General features: G+C 43.2%; 2 protein-coding genes across 2 annotated transcripts in view; one reads left to right on the top strand and one right to left on the bottom strand.

Annotated features, from left to right (window-relative positions):
• LOC132379011 (calcium-binding mitochondrial carrier protein SCaMC-2-like) overlaps positions 1-9355 on the top strand; it is a 55925-nt gene extending 46570 nt beyond the window's left edge. The window contains exon 11 of the mRNA XM_059946451.1: positions 9333-9355. The gene's annotated coding sequence lies outside the window, so the exon portion shown is untranslated. The remainder of the gene's footprint in view (positions 1-9332) is intronic.
• Positions 1-23743, bottom strand: part of cdh23 (cadherin-related 23) — a 1109092-nt gene that overhangs the window by 7568 nt on the left and 1077781 nt on the right. Inside the window, exons 62-68 of the mRNA XM_059946450.1 lie at positions 17565-17685; positions 12801-12880; positions 8966-9006; positions 7673-7733; positions 5100-5229; positions 4187-4309; positions 880-990 (exon numbers count right to left, since the gene is read on the bottom strand). Coding sequence (XP_059802433.1) covers positions 880-990; positions 4187-4309; positions 5100-5229; positions 7673-7733; positions 8966-9006; positions 12801-12880; positions 17565-17685 — 667 coding nt within the window. The remainder of the gene's footprint in view (positions 1-879; positions 991-4186; positions 4310-5099; positions 5230-7672; positions 7734-8965; positions 9007-12800; positions 12881-17564; positions 17686-23743) is intronic.

The raw sequence follows: 23743 nt of genomic DNA, 5'->3' as shown, positions 1-23743 counted from the left end.
AGAGACGACTAGACAGGTATATGGGAGGCAGGGTTTAAGGGACGGCACAAATTTGTGGGCTGAAGGGCCTGTACTGTGCTGTACTATTCTATGTAATTTTCTTTGAGGTCAAGATGGTACCTGTATACAACACTCCTTCAGTCGACATCTTCTGGATAGATCATGAAACTATGTATTTCACTTCTTTAATGTCTTTTACATTTGTTTTTCATTTTGAATGTGATTCTGGAACTGTTGCAGCTTGAGATTTACAGTTTGGTGTTTCAGTCTCTGAGGGGATTCCAGGAAGCAGAGGCAGTGTGCAGTAACCTTGTGGCGAGAAGGGTGAGAGCCGAGTTCAACTCCATTTCGCCAGTGAAGGTACCTGCCTTGCCATTTAGACCATCAGATATAGGCAATTTGGTTCAGTTTCTGGCCTTTATTCTGCTATTTTCATTCTCAGCCAGTGACCTATGGATTTAATTGTTCTGCAGTGTTTGCTGGGAATATACCTGAACCATTTCTACAACAGCTGCCCATTCTTCACTTAGTTCACCCTTCCAGTCTTTGATTCCAAATTACCCCCACCACATCTTTGCTCAAATTAATGAATTTTATCCTTCAGCTATTTAGTTATCTTTTTGCATAATATCTCTCACTTTTTCCCTAACAATTATGCATTAAACCAGAGCTAGCTGCAGTTTTCAGTTGCATATTCACAGTATAGCTTTTGGGTGGGAGAGTCAGAGGGAAGTGATGTCGTTAGTTCCTCACACTCTCCATGATTCCCCATGTGCTTTAATGAGGCTCAGTGGATAAGCTGCACAAACCTCAGTTTCCACTCCCAGCCATCAAGCCACACTTCACACTGCAAACCGGCTGGTTCCACACTAGGTGTACCTCCAGCACAGATGACTGGTCTCCACTGGTAGTAGATTTGTAAGCTAGCCGAGCCGCAAACAGTTTCTTCAGCCGTAGGTAGTCATCCAGAACAACCTTCAACAGGGAGCCCTTGAGGCAATGCACAGTAGGTAAAATACACAGATGGGAAATTGGCTGCATTTTCACTACTTTGTCTCTCTTGAAGGTCAATGTTCTATGCCATTTTTTAGCACATTTTCCCAGTTGGTCCAGATCACACTACAAAATTTGACAGCCTTCATTGCTATCCACTACATCCCTGATCTTGGTGTCATTAGCAAATTTAATGATTGTGTTTACCATGTTATCATCTAGATCATTAATATAGAAAATGCAGTGCACCACTAGTCACAGGCTTCCAGTCAGAGAGGCAACTATCTACTACCACTTCCTGGCTTATCCAGCTAAGCTAATGTTGAATCCAATTGAGCACTTCATCCTGAATGCCATGTGACATGACCTTTTGGATCAGCCTCCTATGGCCTTGCTGAAGTTCATGTAGGCCACATCCAACTTCCTTGGTAGCTTATTTGAAAAACTCTAAGCAACACACACAAAATGCTGGAGGAACTCAGCAGACCAGGCAGCATCTGTGGAAATGAGAACAGGTGATGTTTTGGGCTGAGACCCTTAATCAGGGTCTCAAAGGATCTCGGCCTGAAATGTCAACTGTAATCTTTTCCATAGATGCTGTACGGCCTGCTGAGAGTTCCTCTAGCACTTCATATGTGTTGCTTGGATTTCCAGCATCTGCAGACTTTCTCTTCTTTGTGATTGAAAAAATCTTAAGATTAGTTAGACATGACCTATCACACACAGTCATTTTGATTATCCCTAACTGGGCCCTGTCTGTTCAAATACTTATACATCCTGTCCCTTAGAATCTTATAGTAATTTACTCATGACTGGCATTAGGCTCACCAGCCTATAATTTCCTGTCTTATTTTAAAAACATTTCTTGAACGATGGAACAATATTAGCTGTCCTCTAGCACCTCATCTGTGGCTAAGGACATTTTTAAGTATCTTTGCCCGAGCCTCTGCAGTAGCCTCTGCCACCTTGTACATCCCTTGGGGATTTATCTACCCTAACTCACCTCAAGATAGCCACCAGTTCTTCCGTAATCTGGATACGGTCTGTGACCTCACAACTGTTGCTTTAGTTCCATAATCTCTGTGTTTGTCTCCCATTACAGGTACAAAAAAAATTAAAATCTTCCACATCTCTTTCAGCTCCATGCATCAATGACCACAGTGATCTTCAAGAGGACCAGTTTGTTCCCCTTATTATCCTTTTGCTCTTAAAATAATGGCAGAAGCTCCCTTTACCTTGTCTGCCGGAGTAAATTCATGTCCTCTTTTAGCCTTACACTTTTTATACTCTTCAAACACCTCATTTGATACTAACTGCCTATACCTGATATGTGGCTTTTATTACTAAGGTCTCAATAATCAGAATCAGGTTTAATATTACAGGTTTATATCCTGAAATTTGTTGTTTTGTAGCAGCAGTACATTGTAATACTTAAATACTATCGATTACATTAAATATACATATGTGTATGTTGGGGGAGACTAGTGCCCAAGATGGAGCTGGCTGAGTTTACAACTTTCTGCAGTTTTTTTCCAATCCTGTGCAGTGGCCCCTCCATACCAGATGGTCATACAACCATGGTACATCTGCAGAAATTTGCTAGTGTTGTTTGTAACATTGGCAATTCTCCTCAAACTCCTAATGAAAGATGACCTTTTTTTGTAATTTCATCTATATAGAGGGCCCCAGATTAGATCCTCAGACATGTTGACCCCCAATAACTTGAAACAGCCCACCCTTTCCACTGCTGATCCCTCAATGAAGACTGATGTGTATTACCTCAACTTCCTCTTCCTGAAGTCCGCAATCAATTCCTTGCTCTTACTGATATTGAATGCAAAGTTGTTGCTGTGACGCCACTCAATGAGCCGATCTGTCTCGCTCCTGTACCCCTCCTCATCACCATCTGAAATTCTGCCAACAGTAGTTGTGTCATGGGTAAATTTAGAGACAGCATTTGAGTTGTGCCTTGCCACACAGTTGTGGGTGTAGAGAGAGTAGGGCAGTGGGATAAGCATGCATCCTTGAAGTGTGCCAGTGTTGATTGTCAAATTGGAGATGCTTTTTCTATTTTGCACAGACTGTGAACTCCTGGTGAGAAAACAGATGAGCCAGTTGCTGAAGGAGGTACAGAGGCCCAGGTTTTGGAGCTCGTTGATTAGAACTGGGAGTACAATTTGTGTTGAATGCTGAGCTGTAGTCAATAAACAGCAGCCTGACGTAGGTTCTGCTATTGTTCAGGTGATCCAAGGCCGAGTAGAGAGCCAGTGAGATTGCATCTGCTGTAGACCTATGCTGTGATAGGCAAATTGCAGCGGGTCGAAGTCCTTGCTTAGGCAAGAGTTAATTTTGGCCACAACCAACCTCAAGGCACTTTATCACAGTAGATGTGAGTGTCACTGGGCAATAACGTTTGAGGCAGCTCACCCTGCTCTTCTTGGGTAATGGTATGATTGTCACCCCTTTACAGCAGTGGGAGATTGAAGATGCCGATGAATACTCCTGCCAGTTGGCTGGCACAAGTTTTCAGAGCCCTACCGGCTACAGTATCAGTGCCTGACTCCTTGCGAGAGTTTACCCTCTTAAGAAATATTCTGACATTGGCTGCCAAGACGGATATCACAGGGTCACTAGATGTTGCAGGAATTCGCACAGGTGTAGTTTTATTCTTCTTTTCAAAGCATGTATAAAAGTCGTTGAGCCCATCAGTGAAGCATCACTGCCATTCATGTTGTTAAGTTCGCTTTGCAGGAAATGGTGTCCTGCAAGCCCTGCCAGAGCTGACGTGCATCCAATTCTGTCTCCAGCCTCAACTGGAATGGTTTTTTTGCTCTTAAGATAACCTTCTGTAGGTCATAGCTGGACTTCTTGTATAGTTCTGGATACCGTAATTATAAAGTAACAAGTTCCCTAAACCTGTTATATTTTTGGCTTTTTATAACATACAGTATTCCACCACCCTTTGAAGTAGTGCTGAAAATCATGACAATTTACTGTATTATATTTTCACTGCTAACACATCTAAGCCTGCAGTCAGTGGTTTTCTTCACAGTGGAACTAAGTTGTTAATGTCACATTTCTAAAGTAGCAGAAGATTTTATCTGACCTCTAACGTGCTGATCCTTCTGCTTATAAGAACATCCTTCTAAGTAGACTAAAACAGCTTATAAACTTGAAATAACAGGAAAAGTACCTTAATGGGGCCTTCTCGCATGATCTGCCCGAGTTTGGCAATACTGTCGTACTCCTGTATGGCTGCACGTAGGTATCGATCATCCTCTGGTTTCATTGCAGGTGGCTCGCGCCCGAACGTGCCCTATAAAGGACGAGTCAGTCGTTTCAGGTTCGACATTCTGGTAAACAATGCTTTGATTGTCAGCATCATAAATACTGCAAGCGCTTATTGCTTTTGATGTCAGGATTCAGTGTGAATAACATCCACGCAGAACCTCCAACTAACATGACACCCTTCACATACTAATGTCACTGCAGATTCACTCGGAAAATCCACAGAACATAATCAGCTCTCCTACACAGAACTACAGGCTCTCCATATTTGAGGTGGAGAATTGTTGGTTAATGTTTTGGTTGGAAATAGTTGATAACTACTTCTTGTGATCCTCAAAAAGAAAGTATTTTCTTTTACAAAGATCCTCTGCACTTTGCCAGCAGCTGGCAGGAATTTCAGGATAAAAAGCAATTGGGATTCTGTTGACAGGAGCCTGATCCCCAGAAATTTACTCCTTGCTTTTTGATAGCAGTTTTAAGGAAAAGGTAAGATTCCATTAAAATCTCTTCTCCCACCCCACAAAATCCTTCTGGATAGAAAAGTTTAAAATTCCCTTCCATACTGTACACTTTCCAGAAAAAAGTGGATTGAATTTTGAGCTGAAGTTATGATTTGTCAGTGATTCATATAATGTAACTACATTCAAAAAACAAATGTCCAGATACTTGGAGACACAAGTGACTGCACATTCTGTTTGACCCACTGAGCTTGTCCAGCTTATTGTTTGTTGTCAAGGAACTTGGTTCATTAAGTTTGCAATGTTTTAGAGTAGGTTATTGGTCAATATGTCGCACAATGTGGTGCTAAGTGAACATACGTGCGTCCTGGCTGGGCTATTCCAGAGGTCCGTGATATCACTGAGATTCTCTGGCAGATCATCTTCATGCTCAGCCTGAGCAGCTAGTTCCAAGTTCCTACAGAAGGGATCAAGCCAGACTGGGTTTGCTCTGCAATGAGACATGTAGCAGTGAGAGATCCTCATTCAAGGAAAAGGATGAAATCATTCAACTGAAGCTTGGCTGATCTATGACCTTAACCCTGTCTATATCACTGAATCATTTTGGGTAATAAGAATCCAGAAACACTAGAATTTGCTGCTCAACAACAAAGTCACTTCAAAGGATGCTTGCCCTGAAGAAACTTAAATCATCTCTTCGATGGGAGTTCAGTGAGACCCTCTCTTATTGCTCCCCTCTGATTGTTTTGACCTTTCCCACCCATCTGGCTTCACCTATCATCTTCCAACTAATTATTCTTCCCCTTTTTATTCTGGTGTCTTCTCCTTACCTTCCCAGTTCTGAAAAGTTTTGAACCAAAACATTGACTGTTTTTGATAGATACTGCCTGGTCTGCTGAGTTCCTCCAGCATTTTGTGTGTTACTTAGAACTAATTTAGTTGCCTGGTTCCTTAAAGTTGTCATAGCCGGGTAGGTGGGTGGAGGGTATTGGTGCCACAGGAAACAGTTGAGGCCGGTGCATTGGCTATATTTAAGAGGAAGTTAGATATGGCCCTTGTCGCTAAAGGGATCGGGGGTATGGAGAGACAGCAGGTACAGGGTTCTGAGTTGGATGATCAGCCATGATCATACTGAATGGTGGTGCAGGCTCGAAGGGCCAAATGGCCTACTCCTGCACCTATTTTCTATGTTTCTATAAGCTTCCACTACCTATTAAATGCTCCCGATGACATGTGCCTCAAATAGCCTCTGACAACAAGGTCCTGCGCCCAGCCTTCATGTGTGGCTTAGCTATTAAGCCTGGGGAACCATTTCTACTTATGGGAAAAGAGGCAATGGTGGGTTGCTGGCACCTTAAAACCAGTCGCTTTGGTGAGATGGGGCTCATCCAGGAGAAGGAAATCTCAGATCTCAAACCTCTATCCTTGCAGCTAACCCATTCATGGGGAAGGCTTCAAGCATAAACCCCAAGGAGAAATCCACAACTGGAGTCCCTAAGGCAGTCCTACTTTGAGATCAGTCCTGACTGCATCTCCTGCAACGCCATTGTTCTTTGCCATTCCTTTGGATTCATCAGCTGCATGGAGAGGGGAAGCCTGCTACATGGGCAACAGCTTGCTCTTCATATCATACTGCATCGGGTTGCGTATCGAACATAGACTGCTCGGATGAAACATCCATGGTCACTCCCACCAGTGGAGGGACTTCAATTTGGTTGGCCTATATTCGTGGAAGGAGTTTATAAATCTCAACCAACCCTGCGTCTGGGAGTCAGTGGAAGAGGAAGTACAGTGAACCGTTCCAGTACAAAACACAGCGGATGCTGAAAATCAAACCAGAACACTTTGAAAGTAATCAAACAGATCAGGTGTTACCGGGGAGACAGAAAAGGAGTTAATGTTTTAGACATTAGGTTAACAACAGGAAGGCTGGGAAAAGAGGTGGCTTTCTTAAATATGGTGGAATTCTGTTTTAGGTGTTGTCTCACTGAGCATCCAGTTGGAGAGGTTTAAAGAGAGGTCTCGAGCTGAAAAGTATTAGCTACCAGTGGTGGAGTGATTTCCTGCATCTACAGTTTTTTTTCTATTCAAATATTTCTCTCTCCTCTGTCATTTCTTTCACTATCTAAAACCCCATACCTCCATTTCTCATTATAGATAAGCACCATTATAATTCTGGAAGATCAAACTGATGCATTCTCCATCTGGTGGTGATTCAATGCACAAGGTTCCAGAACTGTTGGAACACACCGAAGGTTGTACACAGTTATGGAGGGCAATGCAGCATTTTCAAACATGAATGAACAATTTAAGAACACACACAAAATGCTGGCAGGACTAGTCCTGACGAAGGGTCTTGGCCTGAAACGTCGACAGCGCTTCTCCTTATAGATGCTGCCTGGCTTGCTGTGTTCCAGCAGCGTTTTGTGTGTGTTGTTTGAATTTCCAGCATCTGCAGATTTTCTCGTGTTTGAACATTTTAAGATTGTTTCCCACCTCTCCCTCATGCCTTCTCCTTTTGTCACATACTTTTATCCTTTGATTTAGCTGCTTTTAATTGAATTTAATTGATGAAGTGTCACATTTTACTTAATAACACAGGGTGTCTTTGGAAGTTTTTTTTCTGCTAAGGGCGGTAGGAATTACTTGGTTTAATGTAGAAGAACCTTTGTCTTATACTCATCGAGTTCTGGTGGTGGTAGGGTCAACATAAGGTGAAAATTATCCAGCATAAAAATACAGCTGGACAATCTTAGCTTCCCATAGCTCACTGAACTTCTTATAAACCGTGACAGGGAAAAATAGAACTTCAAATATTGTGACTTTAGACAATCTTTCCTGACTTCTGCTTAATAATCTCTGCAATGCCAACTTGTTAACTTCTCCTCACTGAAGTAAACATGGGAACCTTTCCAATTCTTCACTTGACTTACCCTTCAAATGAATACTTGTTGGTGTTTGGCATGTCCAGTATGTCCATAAACCCTTGATTACCTGAACAGAAACACATGTACAATTTCAGTATCCATTTCCCACAAGAGCTTGCTCTGCAGATTATTGGACCGTGTCCTTACATTCCTGATCTGATACCTTCAAATTATCAGACATAGTGGCAATGAAGTAGAACAGAATATGACAGAGAGGAGGTGTCTTTGATGTGATAGGAGATTGAAATCATACGGATACCATCTGGAAAAGGGATTAAATAAAAGTGAAACTATGCAGAGATGTGAATGATACCGATGATCAGGAGGACATGAATTATAGTAAGTTACGGCACAAAGGAGGACATTTTGAGGAGCTCTCCAGGTGAATCCGTCTTTCTGCTTTTTGGTGTAGCCACAAGTGTGCAGGCATAATAAACTAGGAATTTTTGCCCCACTAGCCCTTCAGGGCAATGAGTTGCAGATCCCCAAAACATTCCAGATGAAGTAATTTCAACGAATAGAAATCACCACACAAATGATGACTTTAAAGCAGTTAGTGTGGCTTTTCATTGAGATTCTCAAGGAGGGCCAGAGGAATGTGATGCACAATCTGCTGTTTCTTTAAAGTGCAAAGTCTAATGGAAGCATGAGGTCTAGACAGTATTCAATTATTGCTTGGTCTTTGCATCTTATTTGTAGCTTCATATCTGATATTGATGTAAACATGTTTCCCCATCCAGTGTGAAGACTAGGTCTTATTTAAGGTTGCTTGCCATTAAATCCCTACAAATGATGCAAAGCATATTGCTTATAAGAAGCAATGAGCCTGTATTGCTGCCACAAGGAAGTTTTTCATTGCATTTTACTATATGACAATAAACTTGACATTGAGAGAAAAGAAATTTGAATTTGTTCTCTGCTTTTGAAACACCACTTCACAGTAAGTGGAATGTTGTAGTCACCGTAGGAAAATATGCATAGAGCAAAGTCCCAATGAGACTACTATATGAGGCCATTCTGGTGAGAAACATTACCCAATCTACTGGGAAAGCTAGTGTTCAATAAACGGAGCATTTGATCTTTTGCATCTGAGAGAGAAACTATCAGGTTATTGAATGAACAACCAATGCAAAGGCCACGAGTTCGATCATGCAGCACACCTTTAGAAAACCACTTTAGGGTTAAACTGGTTTACATGCTCAATCCATAATGGAACATGAACCCTTTGACTCGAACTGGAATTGGCTAAGCTGGTCTAATATAATGTGTTTTTGATAACTTACCTTGTGCATTACTTACCAGTGGAACCTGCTACAATGGCTTTCAACTTCCTTTTGTGCCTGTTGGTAATGAACAAAATGATACATTCACTACTTGGACCTGGATGCATATTTTTGTTAACACATTTTGAAGGCACAACATATACTCAGTGGCCACTTTGTGATGTTTGTGGTCTTCTGCTGCTGTAGCCCAACCACTTCAAGGTTTGATGTGCTGTGTGTTCGGAGATGCTCTTCTGCACACCACTGTAATAACGCGTGGTTATTTGAGTTTCTGTTACCTTCCTGTCAGCTTGAACCAGTCTGGTCATTCTCTGATCTCTCTCATTAAAAAGGCATTTTCTCCCACAGAACTACTGCTCATTGTATGTTTTTTTTTGTTTCAGACTGTTGTGCATGAAAATCCCAGGAGATCAACAGTTTCTGAAATACTGAGATACTGAAAGTCTGGCACAAATAGTCAAAGTCACTTAGATCACATTTCTTCCCCATTCTGATGTTTGTTCTGAACAACAACTGATACTCTTGACCATGTCTGGATGCATTTAGTTGCTGCCATATGATTGGCTGATTAACGAGCAGGTGTACAGCTGTACCTACTGGCCACTGAGTGTATACCAGGGAGATCCAAGGAGGTTCTGGCCCCAAATGCTATATATCTCTGCCAGGCTGATTGTGATTTCAAATTCTTCCTCTCTCTATCTATTCTGCAAGACAAGATCTGAGGACCAGCAGAACTTGGAACAGGAGATTCATTATTTAAAGTCAAAGTAAATTTATTATCAAAGGATGTATACATCACTATATACTATCATGAGATTAATTTTCTTTAGGGCGTTTGCAGGAAAATAAAATACAATAGAATTTATGAAAATCTATACATGAACAAAGGATGACAACCTATGTGCAAATAAAAAATAATACCAAAAACATAAGCTGTAGAGTCCCTGAAAGTAAGTCTGTAAGTGCAGGCGCTTAACTGGCAGCATCAAGAAGCTTTCTGTCTTTTAAGTTACAAAGCTAGATGGCAGTGTGGGCTGCGAAGACACTTCAGGGAGGCTGAGTAAATGGATGGTTAACAAAAGACGAGATCATCCACTTGATGGAAAAAATAGGCAGGCGAAACATTTTAAAATAATGCAATATTGAAAGCTCATATTCAGAACTTGAATGGATGTATGGTAAATCAATATACAGGTACAGCAAGAAAACTAGGCAGGCAAACAGTATGGTGGCCCTCATTGCCAGAGGATTAGAGTACGTGAGAAGAGATGTCCTGCTCCAATTATATAGAGCCTTGGTAAGACTACATCTGGAACATTACTCTCTCTTGTGTTTAGAAGAATGAGAGGTCATCACTTTGAGACACACAAATTTTTAATGGCATCACACAAAATGCTGGAGGAACTCAGCAAGGCAGGCAGAATCGATGGAAATAAAAAATGATGTTTCTGACCAAGACCCTTCCTCAGGATTGGAAAGGTGGGGGGAGGGGATGGAGGAGAAGCTTGAAGGTGATAGATGGAGCCAGGTGGGTGGGGGAGGGGGAATGAAGTAAGAAGCTGGGTGGAGATAAGTGGAAAAGGCAAAGGGCTGGAGAAGCAGGAATCTGATAGGAGAGAAGTGTGGATCATGAGAGAAAGGGAACTGGGGGAGGTGACAGGCAGATGAAGAGAAGATATGAAGAGGGAAGGGGGAGGGTAAAAAAGTTACCAGAAATTGGAGAAATCGATGTTCATGCCATTAGGTTGGATGCTACCTTTTTTTTAAATGGGACTTGACTGTGGAGCTAAGAAATTGATTTTGCCCTAGATGAGGTGTCAAAACCAGGAGTCTCAGTCTCAAGAATAAGGGATTATCTAATAAGGACTGCAGTTGAGAGATTTCTTCTCCCAGATGTTAGTTGATCTTTGAACTTCTCTATCAAAAAAGGCTGTAGAGGCTGAGTTGCTGATTATTTTCAGATGGATAGAGTTTGAAATATTCCAGTCAGTGAAATCAAGGCTTATGGGATTAGTGCAGGGACGTGGCACTAAACGAAAGTCAATCATGATCTAAGTGAATGACAGAGTCAGTGTGAGGAGCTGGTCCCATTCCTTGCTGTTGGTTTGTTTTTGATGTTGTCTGTGTTCTCCTGAACATTGTGGGCATGTTACCTTGCTGCTGGAACATGTGGCGACACTTTTGGGGTGTCCCCAGCACATCCCGAGGCGTGTTGGTTGCTACGGCTGTATGTTTCAATGTACAGTACATATGATAAATTTGAATCTGAATCCTTACACTTTAATACACAACTCTGCAGTGAGATTGTGATCTGCCTGCTCTCCAATACCATATTCGAGTTTGCTGATGACACCACTATTGTGGGCTGAATCAAAGGTGGTGATGAATCAGTATACTGGTGAGAGTATGAAAATCTGGCTGAGTGGTGTCATCATAATAACCTCTCACTCAATGTCAGCAAGGCCAAGGAAACCAGAGGTCCATGAGCCAGTCCTCATTGGAGGATCAGAGGTGGAGAGGGTTAGCAACTTTAAACTCCTGGATGTTACTATTTCAGAGGCTTTGTCTTGGGAAACCAGAGGTCCATGAGCCAGTCCTCATTGGAGGATCAGAGGTGGAGAGGGTTAGCAACTTTAAACTCCTGGATGTTACTATTTCAGAGGCTTTGTCTTGGGAAACCAGAGGTCCATGAGCCAGTCCTCATTGGAGGATCAGAGGTGGAGAGGGTTAGCAACTTTAAACTCCTGGATGTTACTATTTCAGAGGCTTTGTCTTGGGCCCAGCAGGTAAGTGTGTAGTGAACTACATATACCTGTCTGGACACGCCCCCCCCCCCCCCCCCCGCTGACTGCTCCTGTGGCTCCTCCCACAGACCCCGGTATAAAGGTGATTGGCGCCTGAGCCCTGCCCTCAGTCTCCAGGATGTAGCATGGTGGTCAATTGCTGCTTGTTCTTTCTTCCAGCCAATAAAAGCCTATATCTCGCCTCACGTCTCGGAGAGTTATTTATGGTGCATCAAAGTGTAATTGCAAAGAAAGCACAGCACGCCCTCTACTTCCTTAGGAGTTTGAGGAGATTTGGCATGACATCTAAAACTTTGACAATTTCTGTAGATGTGTCGTGGAGAGTATATTGACTAGCTGTATCACAGCCTGGTTTGGAAACACCAATGCCTTTGAACTTACAGTCCTTCAAAAAGTGGATTCAGCCCAATACATCGCAGGTAAATCCCTCTCAACCATTGAACACATCTATGTGAAACACTGTCATAGGAAAGCAGCTTCCATCATCTGGGATCCCCAGCACCCAGGTCATGCTCTCTTCTCGCTGCTGCCACCAGGTAGAAGGTACAAGGGCATCAGGCCTCACATCACCAGGTTCAAGAACAGTTACTACCCTTCAACCATCAGGCTCTTGAATAAAAGGGGATAACTACACTCAACTTTGAAATCATTAAGTTGTTCCCACAACCAATGATCTCACTTTTTAATGACTATTTACCTCATTATCTCATGGTTTTGTTATTTATCGCCATTTATTTATACTTGCATTTGCACAATTTGTTGATCCTGTTATAGCTATTGTTCTATAGATTTTCTGAGTATGCCCATAAGAAAATTAATCTAAGGGTTGTATGTGGTGACGTATATGTACTTTGATAATAAAATTTACTTTGAACATTAAACGGGGGGATAGGCATGAAAAGCCTATCCACAAGTGGCAGAACTCTGTAGAAATGCCACCATACCTTAAATATTTGGCATCAAGTACATGACTACTTCGTACAGTGCATTTAATTGAATATTATCTCTGTGATCTTATTCAATATAAACATAAACCAGGGTACTTACACAGTTCTGTAATACCAGTTCATAAAGATGAACAGCATGGTAGCCAAGAACAGCAACACTGCAAGAATAATTATTGCCATCTGCAAAAGAAAAGGATTGCATAGAACTTCAAAAGCCCCAGCCAATGTACTGTTTTTTTGAAACTACATCACTTTTATAATGCATTAATACAATAATCATTTGACTCACTGTAGACAAGTGATTGCTAGGATCTGTCAACAATTTCATCGGTATTGTTTTAAGTGACTTTCAGGACAGCAAAAGACTCAGCTAATTTTATGTTTTTAGCTATCTGCATTTCCTCAGCAGGTTTGCAGATTTCAATAGCTTTGGAGGTGTTGATAGTAAAGGAGGTTACCGTAGATTACAGTTGGGGAAGTGGGCCGAGAGTACAAACACATAGTTTATTGGAAGGGGCATCACAGATGGATGGGTGATTAGAAAGGCGTTCCATACATTGGCCATCAGTCCAGAAGACCATCATCAGCAGGGCATTGAGTATCAGGATTTGGGGCATTAAGTTGCTGTTTTACAAGTTGATGATGAGGCTACACTTGGAGTACTATGTACAGCTTCCATCACCCTGTTATAGGAAAGAGTGCAGAAATGTGAGGACGAGAGTGCCCGAGAAGTCTGCCAGACTAAGGTCTTTCTTCCTTGTAACACAGGAGAATAAGGGGTGTCCTTATAGAAACGTTAACAATTATGAAAGGCACAGATGAAAATTCAAAACTAGAGGGCATAGTGTTAGGGTGAAGGAGGTTGAGGGGCAATCTTTTCACACAGATAGTAGTGAGTATATGGAATGAGCAGCCTGAAGAGTGATTGAGGCAGATACAGTTGTATTATTTAAGAATCACTAGGATGGGCACTAAGATTTTAAAGGGATATGGGCTGAACACAGGAAATTGGGATGAGCTGGGTGGGTGCCATGATCGGCAAGGATTGATTGGGCTGAGGGTCCTGTATTCATGCCTCGTTGCTCTATGACTACTGAGTAAAATAGAGAGGTTTTAAATTTAGTTATTTTCAGTCAGAGGATGAAGATACCAGTTTGCTAAAACTATCCAATTGTCAAAACTTCAGAAAGTTCTTGGAAGCTAGAATACTATTTGTGGCCTTCTCGTTCCTTCTTATTTGAGTCTCATGTGATTGGTTACTACATAATTCCATGTAATAAAGTGACTGGACACAAAGGCACTGGATGTCATAATGCTATAAAAATGTGTAGTATCGAAATGCAATACTTTAGTGTCTACTTCATCTTTCAGTTTCAGCTCAAATTTGTGTTTCTTTCTCCATTTAGCTTGCTCTTAAATTCATCCACAATTAGCTAATTCAAATGTGACTGTAAAAGCTAAGAGCATCAGAAATACTGGAGAGGTAGGCTCCTTGACCATAATTAATGTTATTGGTTCCAACTAAAGTTTCCTGCTTCACCCCCATAACACTTGATTTGTTTATCACATAAAAGTGGAATCTCTGCCTTTAAAACCTTAGTATTCACATCTGGTACAGATTCATAGCTGTGAGAAATAAAAGTAATTCCTTATGTGCATCTCAAAAAGGGTCATTCATTAATGCTGAGACTATAGATGTAAAACATCTTCACTGCCGTCATAACAGAACAGAGAACATGGACTGGCCAAGCCATACAGCCCACAATGCTGTGCTGCACTTAATGCCAATTAACACTAAATGTCGCCTCCTCTGTATCATCCATATCCTTTCATTCCTCTTTCATTTTCATGTGAATATGTAACAAGTCTCAAATTCCACCTAATACTGCCTGCTTCCACAACTAACCTGGTAACCCAATTGCCGTGTACCTCTAACATTTCCTGTTATTACAGACGTCCATATTTGTCATTGTGAGAACACACTAATCATTTGTTATTCAATGGAGTCTCTTGGAATAAAAGATCAAACATCAGCAACACTGCTGGCTGCATTAACCAGGGAGAAAGCTCGCAAGGCTTATTAAAAACAAGTTTTTTGAATATTTAATAAATATAGAAAGCCCCTGTAAGAGATGGCCAATAATTATCCATTTGATTTAAGGGCCATTTTCCTATCCCAGTGACAAGCAGATGGACGTGAGAGGCGACCAATGTTGGAGGAGGAGGAGGACATGTGATGAAATTTCCAGGAATACTTCCAGTATCGGCTGCACCATCTGTGGCAGCACAAATGCAGGTTAATCAGATACACAGAATTGTCAGCAGGGCTTATTTGTTTGCTGAGTGGCTCTGACACCAAACATGATGTCTGCCAGTGTGCTTCTGAGCTGTAATCAATGCAGTCTCTCTGCTTGTTCAATGGAAGATATCTAGTACCCAGTCTTGTATCCGAGGGCGAAAGTAACATACAAATAAATTATCTCAGTAACTGAGCTGCTTTCACTCTGGTTTGTTGGGTTCTGTGGTAAGGCAAATGTGGGATGGGTAACACATGCAAAATACTGGAGGAACTCAACAAGCCAAACACCATCTACAGAGGGGAATGAACAGTCGATATTTTGGGACAAGACCTTTAATCAGGACCAAAAGGAAGGGTGCAACAGCCAAGGAGTATAAGCTGGCAGGTGATAGGTGAGGGGGAATGTAGATCGGTGGTCGGAGGGGTGGATGAAGTGAATAGTTGGGAGGTGATAGGTGGAAGATGTAAAGGCTGAAGAAGGAATCTGATAAAAGACAACAGTGGCCATGGAAGAAAGAGAACCAGAGGGAGGTAATGGGCAGGTGAGAAGAAGCAAAGGGGTGAGATGGGAATGGAAAAGGAGAGAGGGAGGGGCGATAAGTTAGCAGAAGATAGAGAATCTAAATCTAAGCCATTAGGCTTATTCAGAAAATCAGAAGGCATGGGATCCAGGGAAGTTTGACCAAGTGGATTCAGAATTGGCTTGCCTGCAGAAGGCAGAGGGTCGTGGTAGAGGGAGTACATTCAGATTGGAGGGTTGTGACTAGTGGTGTCCACAAGGATCTGTTCTGTGACCTCTACTTTTTGTGATTTTTATTAACGACCTGGAGGTGGGGGTAGAAGGGTGGGTTGGCAAGTTTGCAGACGACACAAAGGTTGGTGGTAGTGTAGATAGTGTAGAGGATTGTCGAAGATTGCAGAGAGACATTGATAGGATGCAGAAGTGGGCTGAGAAGTGGCAGATGAGTTCAACCGGGAGAAGTGTGAAGTGGTACACTTTGAAGGACAAATTCCAATGCAGAGTACAAAGTAAATGGCAGGATACTTGGTAGTGTGGAGGAGCAGAGGGATCTGGGGGTACATGTCCACAGATCCCTGAAAGTTGCCTCACAGGTAGATAGGGTAGTTAAGAAAGCTTATGGGGTGTTAGCTTTCATAAGTCGAGGGATAGAATTTAAGAGACTCGATGTAATGATGCAGCCCTATAAAACTCTAATTAGGTCACACTTGGGAGTACTGTGTCCAGTTCTGGTCACCTCACCATAGGAAGGATGTGGAAGCATTGGAAGGGCACAGAGGAGATTTACTAGGAAGCTGCCTGGTTTAGAGATTATGATCAGAGAATAAGGGAGCTAGGGCTTTACTCTTTGGAGAGAAGGAGGATGAGAGGAGACATGATAGAGGTATACAAGATATTAAGAGGAACAGACAGAGTGGACAGCCAGTGCCTCTTCCCCAGGGCACCACTGCTCAGTACAAGAGGACATGGCTTTAAGGTAAGGGGTGGGAAGATTAAGGGGGATATTAGAGCTTTTGATGGTTTTTCACTCAGAGAGCGGTTGGTGCGTGGAATGCACTGCCTGAGTCAGTGGTGGAGGCTGATACACTAGTGAAGTTTAAGAGACTACTAGACAGGTATATGGAGGAATTTAAGGTGGGGGGGGGGTTATATGGGAGGCAGGATTTGAGGGTCGGCACAACATTGTGGGCTGAAGGGCCTGTAATGTGCTGTACTATTCTATGTTCTATGTTGTATTAGGTTAGATTATGATCCACGGATGGAGAGTAATGAGGTGGAAATTGGTTGTGAGGTAGTGGACTCCTATCATTTACACTGGACATCTCTGTCCAGGGGCTTTAAATTCTCAATACAATTCTGAATGCTCTTCTTCCATCTTGAGTGGCTGTGAGTCAGAGATTCTCAGTGGCCAATGGGAATGAGGCAACTTTCCAAAGAGGCTTTCAGACCATCCTTGAATTCTGTCATGCAGCCTATGTGCCAATCAACAAATCATTGGTAATAACGAGGCTGTGGATTTTCTTCAGGTTTATGAGTCATTTGCAGTCTGTTTTATGTGGTCTTTTAAGTTATGAAAATACAGGGGAATACTTTAGCTTTCTGCTTCTGTAATGAGGTTAAATTGAATCAGTAAATACTGTAATTATACTTTAACATGCTATCCATTATCACCATAATTACTAGGTGATATAATTTTGGGGTTTTCCAGTGAGTTATCTTGTTATGTCTGACCAGCAAATCATTATAATTTGCACAAGAATTTGGTCAGAAGTCTCACTGCAAAGTCCACATTTTGAAAACTGTACTCTTGAAATAAAATGTGTGGGAGAAAGTACAGATTACTGGATATTGCCAATATAAAGTTTACTGATTTTGAAGAACTTTGTGAGGTAGGTCTTCCATAGTGCATTTTCAGTTGCCATTGGTTAAGCTCCAAAAATTCAAGTAACACAAAGATTTTATCCACCATGCTTACCAAACCACATTAGATTTGAGAATAAAGCCTATTACCTGTGTTAACACTAAGACACCCAATTAAAAAATACCTGCAAGGATGTCATATCATTAGCCACCCTGACGGTTACAGCTGGCTGGACATCGAGGACATTGTAATTACGGAACAGATTCCTTAATTGTTCTTTATTTTCATCAATCATTTGTATTACCCTGCAAGAGAAGAATATAGGTTGAGTAAAATTGGACAATAATAAAAGACAAACATTCTCCTCTGGTTAAAAAAAACCTTTTCTCTCACTCTCCCTTCTCGTCTTCTATTCCCCATTCTGGCCTCTTACCTCTTCTCATCTGCCTATCAACTCCCACTGGGGCTCCTCTACTTTCACTTTCTCCTGTGTTCCACTTGCTTCTCCTGTCAGATTTCCTCATCTCCAAACCTCTGCCTTTCCCACCTGCCTGGCTTCACCAATCACTTTCTAGCTATCCTCCTTCCCCTCCCCCTACTTTATTCTGGTATCTCCCCCCTTCCCTTCCGGTCCTGAAGAAGAGCCTTGGTCCAACATGTTCACTGTTTTTATGGATGCAGCCTGACTTGAATACCTCCAGCATTCTGTCTGTGTAGCTTTGGATTTCCAGCAACTGCAGAGTTTCTTGCACTTAGCGTTCACAGTTTCCTTGTGGTGCAACATTAATAATTAGTTTGAGTACGTCCTGATTGTCAAGTATTTGATATTTCCTTGAGCTAATTTTGTGGTGCAAGATTAGAAACTTCTTTGTGTCAATCATTGTGGTACAGCGTTTTCAATTATTTTGTGGTCGAGCACAAACATTTGTGGGGCATCGCTTAACCACCCACAGTAAACATACACCTGACTTGATTCCCAGTCTGATATGCTCCATAGTTTGTTTTTTTTTAACCACAGCAAAGCATCTTAAACAAAGCAGCTTCAGAATTCCTGGGATAAATCAATACTAGCCAGATCACTGTATCTGAACTATTTATGTCCAACCAGAAAACTCATGTTTAGGCACAAACAAGAGACAATCTGTAGATGGTGGAAATCTGAGCAACACACACAAAATGCGGGAGGAACTCAGCAGGCCAGGCATTAACTATGGAAAAAATCCAGTCGACGTTTCAGGCAGGACTGTCAGGAAAGATTTTTTGTTAAGGAAACCATGTTGACTTTGGCCTGTTTTGTCATGTGCCACTAAGTATTCCAAAACTTCATTCTTAGTGTTATGATCCCAGCCCCCTCCTTTGTGAGAATCGCAAGAGCACCCGTTGGGGGGGGGGGGGGGGGTCAGTAGACCTAGGAAGTGGGAGAGAGAGGGAAACGTGCCGAAGAGCACGTTCCACCCGGGATGCTAAGGCGACAGTGCCTATTGTCTCATCGAGACCACGTGAAAAGCCCTCGGGCAAGGTGGGCTGGTTGAGAGAGAGATTGCATCATCCCAACCTGATTGACACCTGCGACCCCGTGAGGAAGTATAAAGGAGAGTCTCAGGGGGACAGCCCCTTAGACGCACCAAGAAGACACGAGAGTGATCCCGCAGTAGCGGGAAGCCATTTTGAAGGAAGCCACGTGCGTTAGATTCCAGGATTGGAATTTGTGGCTGGAATCACGGAAAACCGCTTTTAACTAACATCAGGGAGAGGGAACCAACGCTCCCCCTATTTCACGGAAGCATCATAAAGACCCGGCAAGTTTTTTCTCTTCTCCCCCAATCTCTCTCTCTCGGTCGCCCCACGTGAAACCCAGCGATTTGAAGCCTGCAGACTTCTGAGTGACTTTTATATTTCCAACGGACAATCTATTAACCCCTAGACATCAGTAGAGCTCACTTCTTAATGATGATTATTACTATCCCCGCGCTTTAGATTGAGTATTGACGACGTGCATTATCTGAATGTTTGTATTAACCTTACTTTTGTGCCCCTTTATAAATAAAAACGTTTGAAAATAGTGACATCAGACTTCAACAGACCTCTCTATCTTTGCCGGTAAGTTATCCAGTTATGGGATACATATCAACTTGTGTGCTCGTCTGGGATTTGACACCAAATTGGGAGGCCAGTGAATCGGGCTTGTAAGTCCAAAACTTGAATCTGGGTAGCCAGACGGGAAACCAGCAAAGATGGAAGTGGGTGAATTTATGAAAAAACCAACTGCTAGAGGCGGCCACCAAATCAGACTTGTTAAATTTAGCGAAGGGGTTGAACCTCGCAGAAGTGAGGTCGTCCATGAAAAAGCGGGAGGTGCGAAGGGCCATAACTCAGTATTACATAGGGAAGAATGTGTTTGGAGCTGAGGTATTGGACGATATCCCTGAAAAGGTACCATCAAGTGGGACGGTTCAATTAGAGGTGGAAAAATTAAGGTTGGAACATGAAATTAAGTTAAAAGAGCTGGAAGCGGCTGAGAGGCAAAGACGGCACGAAATTCAGCTAAAGGAGCTATAAGCAGTCGAGAAAGAGAAATAACGGGCCGAGAAAGAGAAACAGAGGCAACATGACTGGGAAATTGAGAAGATGAAGAACGAGCAAAGAGATCCAGGGTTAGACCGAGCGGAGCGGTTTAATGTTAGTAGGGAGTTGAGATTGGTGCCCCCGTTTGAGGAGACAGATGTCGATAGTTATTTCTTGATTTTTGAAAAAGTGGCAGTAAATCAGAAGTGGCCAAAAGAACAGTGGGTGGCGTTGTTACAAAGTGTGTTAAAGGGGAAGGCCCAACGAGCATATGCGGCGTTGTCCCTGGGGGAGGGAGACGCGGAGAATTATGCTGAAGTAAAGGAGGCCATTCTCCGGACTTACGAATTGATACCTGAGGCCTTTAGACAAAAGTTTAGAAATTTAAGGAAAGGGTGGAATCAAACATATACCGAGCTAGCCCATGAGAAGGGGGTGCTCTTGGACTGTTGGTGCACCGCGGAAAGGGTGGACGAGGATTATGGGCGTCTCAGGGAGTTACTTTTGATTGAGGAATTTAAAAGTTGTGTTCCGGAGGAGATCCGGATGTATTTGAATGAGAAGCCTGATAAGTCCATGTCAGAATTTGCTAGGTTTGCAGACGAATATGTCCTAACCCACAAGACAAAGACTTCCTCGAATAAAGGTCCCCAGAGAGATCGTGGGAACGATCGAGAAAGTCCGACGAGTGAGGCAGAGGTCCCACCGGGAGCTAGTGGTAAGGTTGAGGGGGAAAGGCAAGACGGCCAGAGGTTTCCGGGTTTGACCTGTTTTAATTGTGGAAAGGAGGGGCACATTGCATCTCGATGCTTTGCTCCGAGAAAAGAAATAGGAAGAGGGAAAGCCGCAGTCCCTATCGGGTGTGCCGTGGTAATCAGTAAATCGACCAGAGAGCTGAGGGTAGACAGAGTACAAGAAGGCTCTGAGAGTTGTCTGTCACACGGAACCGTGTCTGTGACGGAGGGAGACACACCAGTTCCCGTACGAATCTGGAGAGACACGGGAGCTGAACTTTCTCTGATTAGCCGTAAGGTACTAGAATTTGGTCGGAAAACGGGCATGGTAAAGGTGGAAGGAATAAATAAAAGGATAGAAATGGTGTCCTTATATAAAGTCATTCTGGATTGTGAGCTGGTGTATGGATCAGTTGAAATAGGGGTGCCATCAGAATTCCCGAGAGTTGACGTGCTGGGGAATGACTTAGCAGGGGGTAAGGTTTGGTCAGCAATGCTGCCGACCTGCCGACCGGCGAGTGTGGTGTCCCCGCCCCTAGCGCCCAAGGACTATCTCGCAGGCGCGGTCACTCGCAGCCTGTCGAGAGAGGCAGCTGAGAACGAGAGCAGTTTAAATCTGGCCAGTTTTGATTTGGCCGAGACGTCTTTGCCGACCTTGTGCCACGAGGGTTTAGAGGGTGGTAAGACGAAGAGTAGTAAAGTGAAAGGGGGTGAGGGAGAGGAGATAGATCTGTCCTTAGCGAAGAGAAAGGTCCTAAAGGTAGGAAATAAAGATGAGAAACAGATAAAGCTGTTAAAAGGTCCAGAGTTGGACATGGATGATCTGTCTGGTTTGGCAGAATTGTTTGAAGAACTTGAGAGTTCTAAAGGTGTTACCGATAACGAGAGGGGGGCAGTCCTAGATGGAAAGGGTACCCTTGCCTCGAAGGAGTCTGCTGAAAAGGCCGAGGAGGTTGTTTCAGCTCGTAGGGTTGCGCCTTCCCTGGGCGGGGGGGGGGGGGGGGGGCTGCCCAGAGAGTAACTGGGAGGATCGGGGGAAGTTCGAATTTGAAAAAGGTACGGGTGTTGAAAGCCTGGAAGAGGCCAATGTCCCGTTTGAGTGTGTCCGAGATGGGGATGCACGTGGTGCTGAACCTGGTAACGGAGCTCAGAAGTCTGAGGTATCTGATTCAGTGGAATGGGGCGGCCGTCCTTGTGGGTCAGATGGACTTGGTTCAGTGGGAAAAGGGTTAACCTTGGTAACCACGGGAAGTGTGAGTTCCCCGGTGTTTGTACTCGAAGGTGGGTTCAAAGTTAACGCAGAATTTAAGAATGGGGGGGAAGAGGATTGTTGTTGAAGGAAACGTAAAGTCTGTAGTTTCCAAATCGAAGGAAGAAATCTTAAACCTGGCAGATCGCTCACAGAGTGAGCCGGGGGGGGGGGGGGGGAATAGCGGGGCCTCCCACTCTATTGTTATGCCAGGATGGGGTGTGAAGAGGCCACCTTCGGGAAATGCTACTTGAGTGAAGAGTTCGAATCAAACACCAATAGCCTGAAGGGTACTGATAAAAGGGCCAGCCACCTGTGTAAAATCAAAGAATTGGGTGGAAATGGTCTTAAGTTTGGGGCATGGTGTTGCTAAAATAACCCTGATGAACGAGGCGGGCGGGAGTTCACCACGAAAAATTACTCAAGTTCCCCATGGGGGAGGCTCGCCGAAAAAGAGGCGACGGTTAATGGGGATGCCATTGTTAAACAGCAAAGCAGGTTGAACGGGTTTGCGCCAAAGCCTGTGAATAATAAAGACAGCCCCTTTGGAGACTTGCAGGTTAAGTAAAACGACTGAAACGATTAGTATTCGCATAAACTTTTGTAAATGCACCTAAGCTAAGGTCACACCTCCTTAGTTTTGTTGCTTAAATTGGTGGTTATTGAATTGAAGTCTGATGCTACAAGACTAGTACGGTACGCGATGTTAAGATATTAAAGAAAGGGACACTGTAATCGTTAACTATTTAGATACTGACTTGAATGTATAACGGTAGTACTCTGTGAAAAGAAAAACTTGTGTATTGTGTTAGATTCAAAAAAATCCTGTAAGACTGTGTACCATTCCGTTTTAACCGCTGGTAAAACGTTTTAAGAGGGGAGGTGTTATGATCCCAGCCCCCGTCCTTTGTGAGAATCGCAAGAGCAACCGTTGGGGGGGGGGGGGGGTCAGTAGACCCAGGAAGTGGGAGAGAGAGAGACGTGCCGAATAGACTCCGGAAGTGGGAGAGAGAGAAATGTGCCGAAGAGCACGTTTCACCCAGGATGCAAACTAAGGCGACAGTGACTATTGTCTCATGGAGACCACGTGAAAAGCCCTCGGGCAAGGTGGGCTGGTTGAGAGAGAGATTGCATCATCCCAACCTGATTGACACCTGCGACCCCGTGGGGAAGTATAAAGGAGAGGCTCAGGGGGACAGCCCCTCAGACGCACCAAGAAGACACGAGAGTGATCCCGCAGTAGCGGGAAGCCATTTTGAAGGAAACCACGTGCGTTAGATTCCGGGATTGGAATTTGTGGCTGGAATCACAGAAAACCGCTTTTAACATCAGGGAGAGGGAACCAACGCTCCCCCGATTTCACGGAAGCTTCATAAAGACCCGGCAAGTTTTTTCTCTTCTCCCCCAATCTCTCTCTCTCGGTCGCCCCACGTGAAACCCAGCGATTTGAAGCCTGCAGACTTCTGAGTGACTTTTATATTTCCAACGGACAATCTATTAACCCCTAGACATCAGTAGAGCTCACTTCTTAATGATGATTATTACTATCCCCGCGCTTTAGATTGAGTATTGACGACGTGCATTATCTGAATGTTTGTATTAACCTTACTTTTGTGCCCCTTTATAAATAAAAACGTTTGAAAATAGTGACATCAGACTTCAACGGACTTCTCTATCTTTGCTGGTAAGTTATCCAGTAGTAACATTAGTAATGGATTCCAACATCTTCCCAACCACTGAAGTCAGGCTAATTGGCCTATAATTTTTTTCCTTCTGCCTCCCTCCCTTCTGAAAGAGTGGAGTGACATTTTTAAC

The sequence above is a fragment of the Hypanus sabinus genome, chromosome 21 (assembly GCF_030144855.1).
Source record: "Hypanus sabinus isolate sHypSab1 chromosome 21, sHypSab1.hap1, whole genome shotgun sequence".
In the NCBI taxonomy this organism is placed as follows: domain Eukaryota; kingdom Metazoa; phylum Chordata; class Chondrichthyes; order Myliobatiformes; family Dasyatidae; genus Hypanus; species Hypanus sabinus.
The sequence above is the reverse complement of the archived record's forward strand: the minus strand, read 5'-3'. Positions and strand labels throughout refer to the sequence as shown.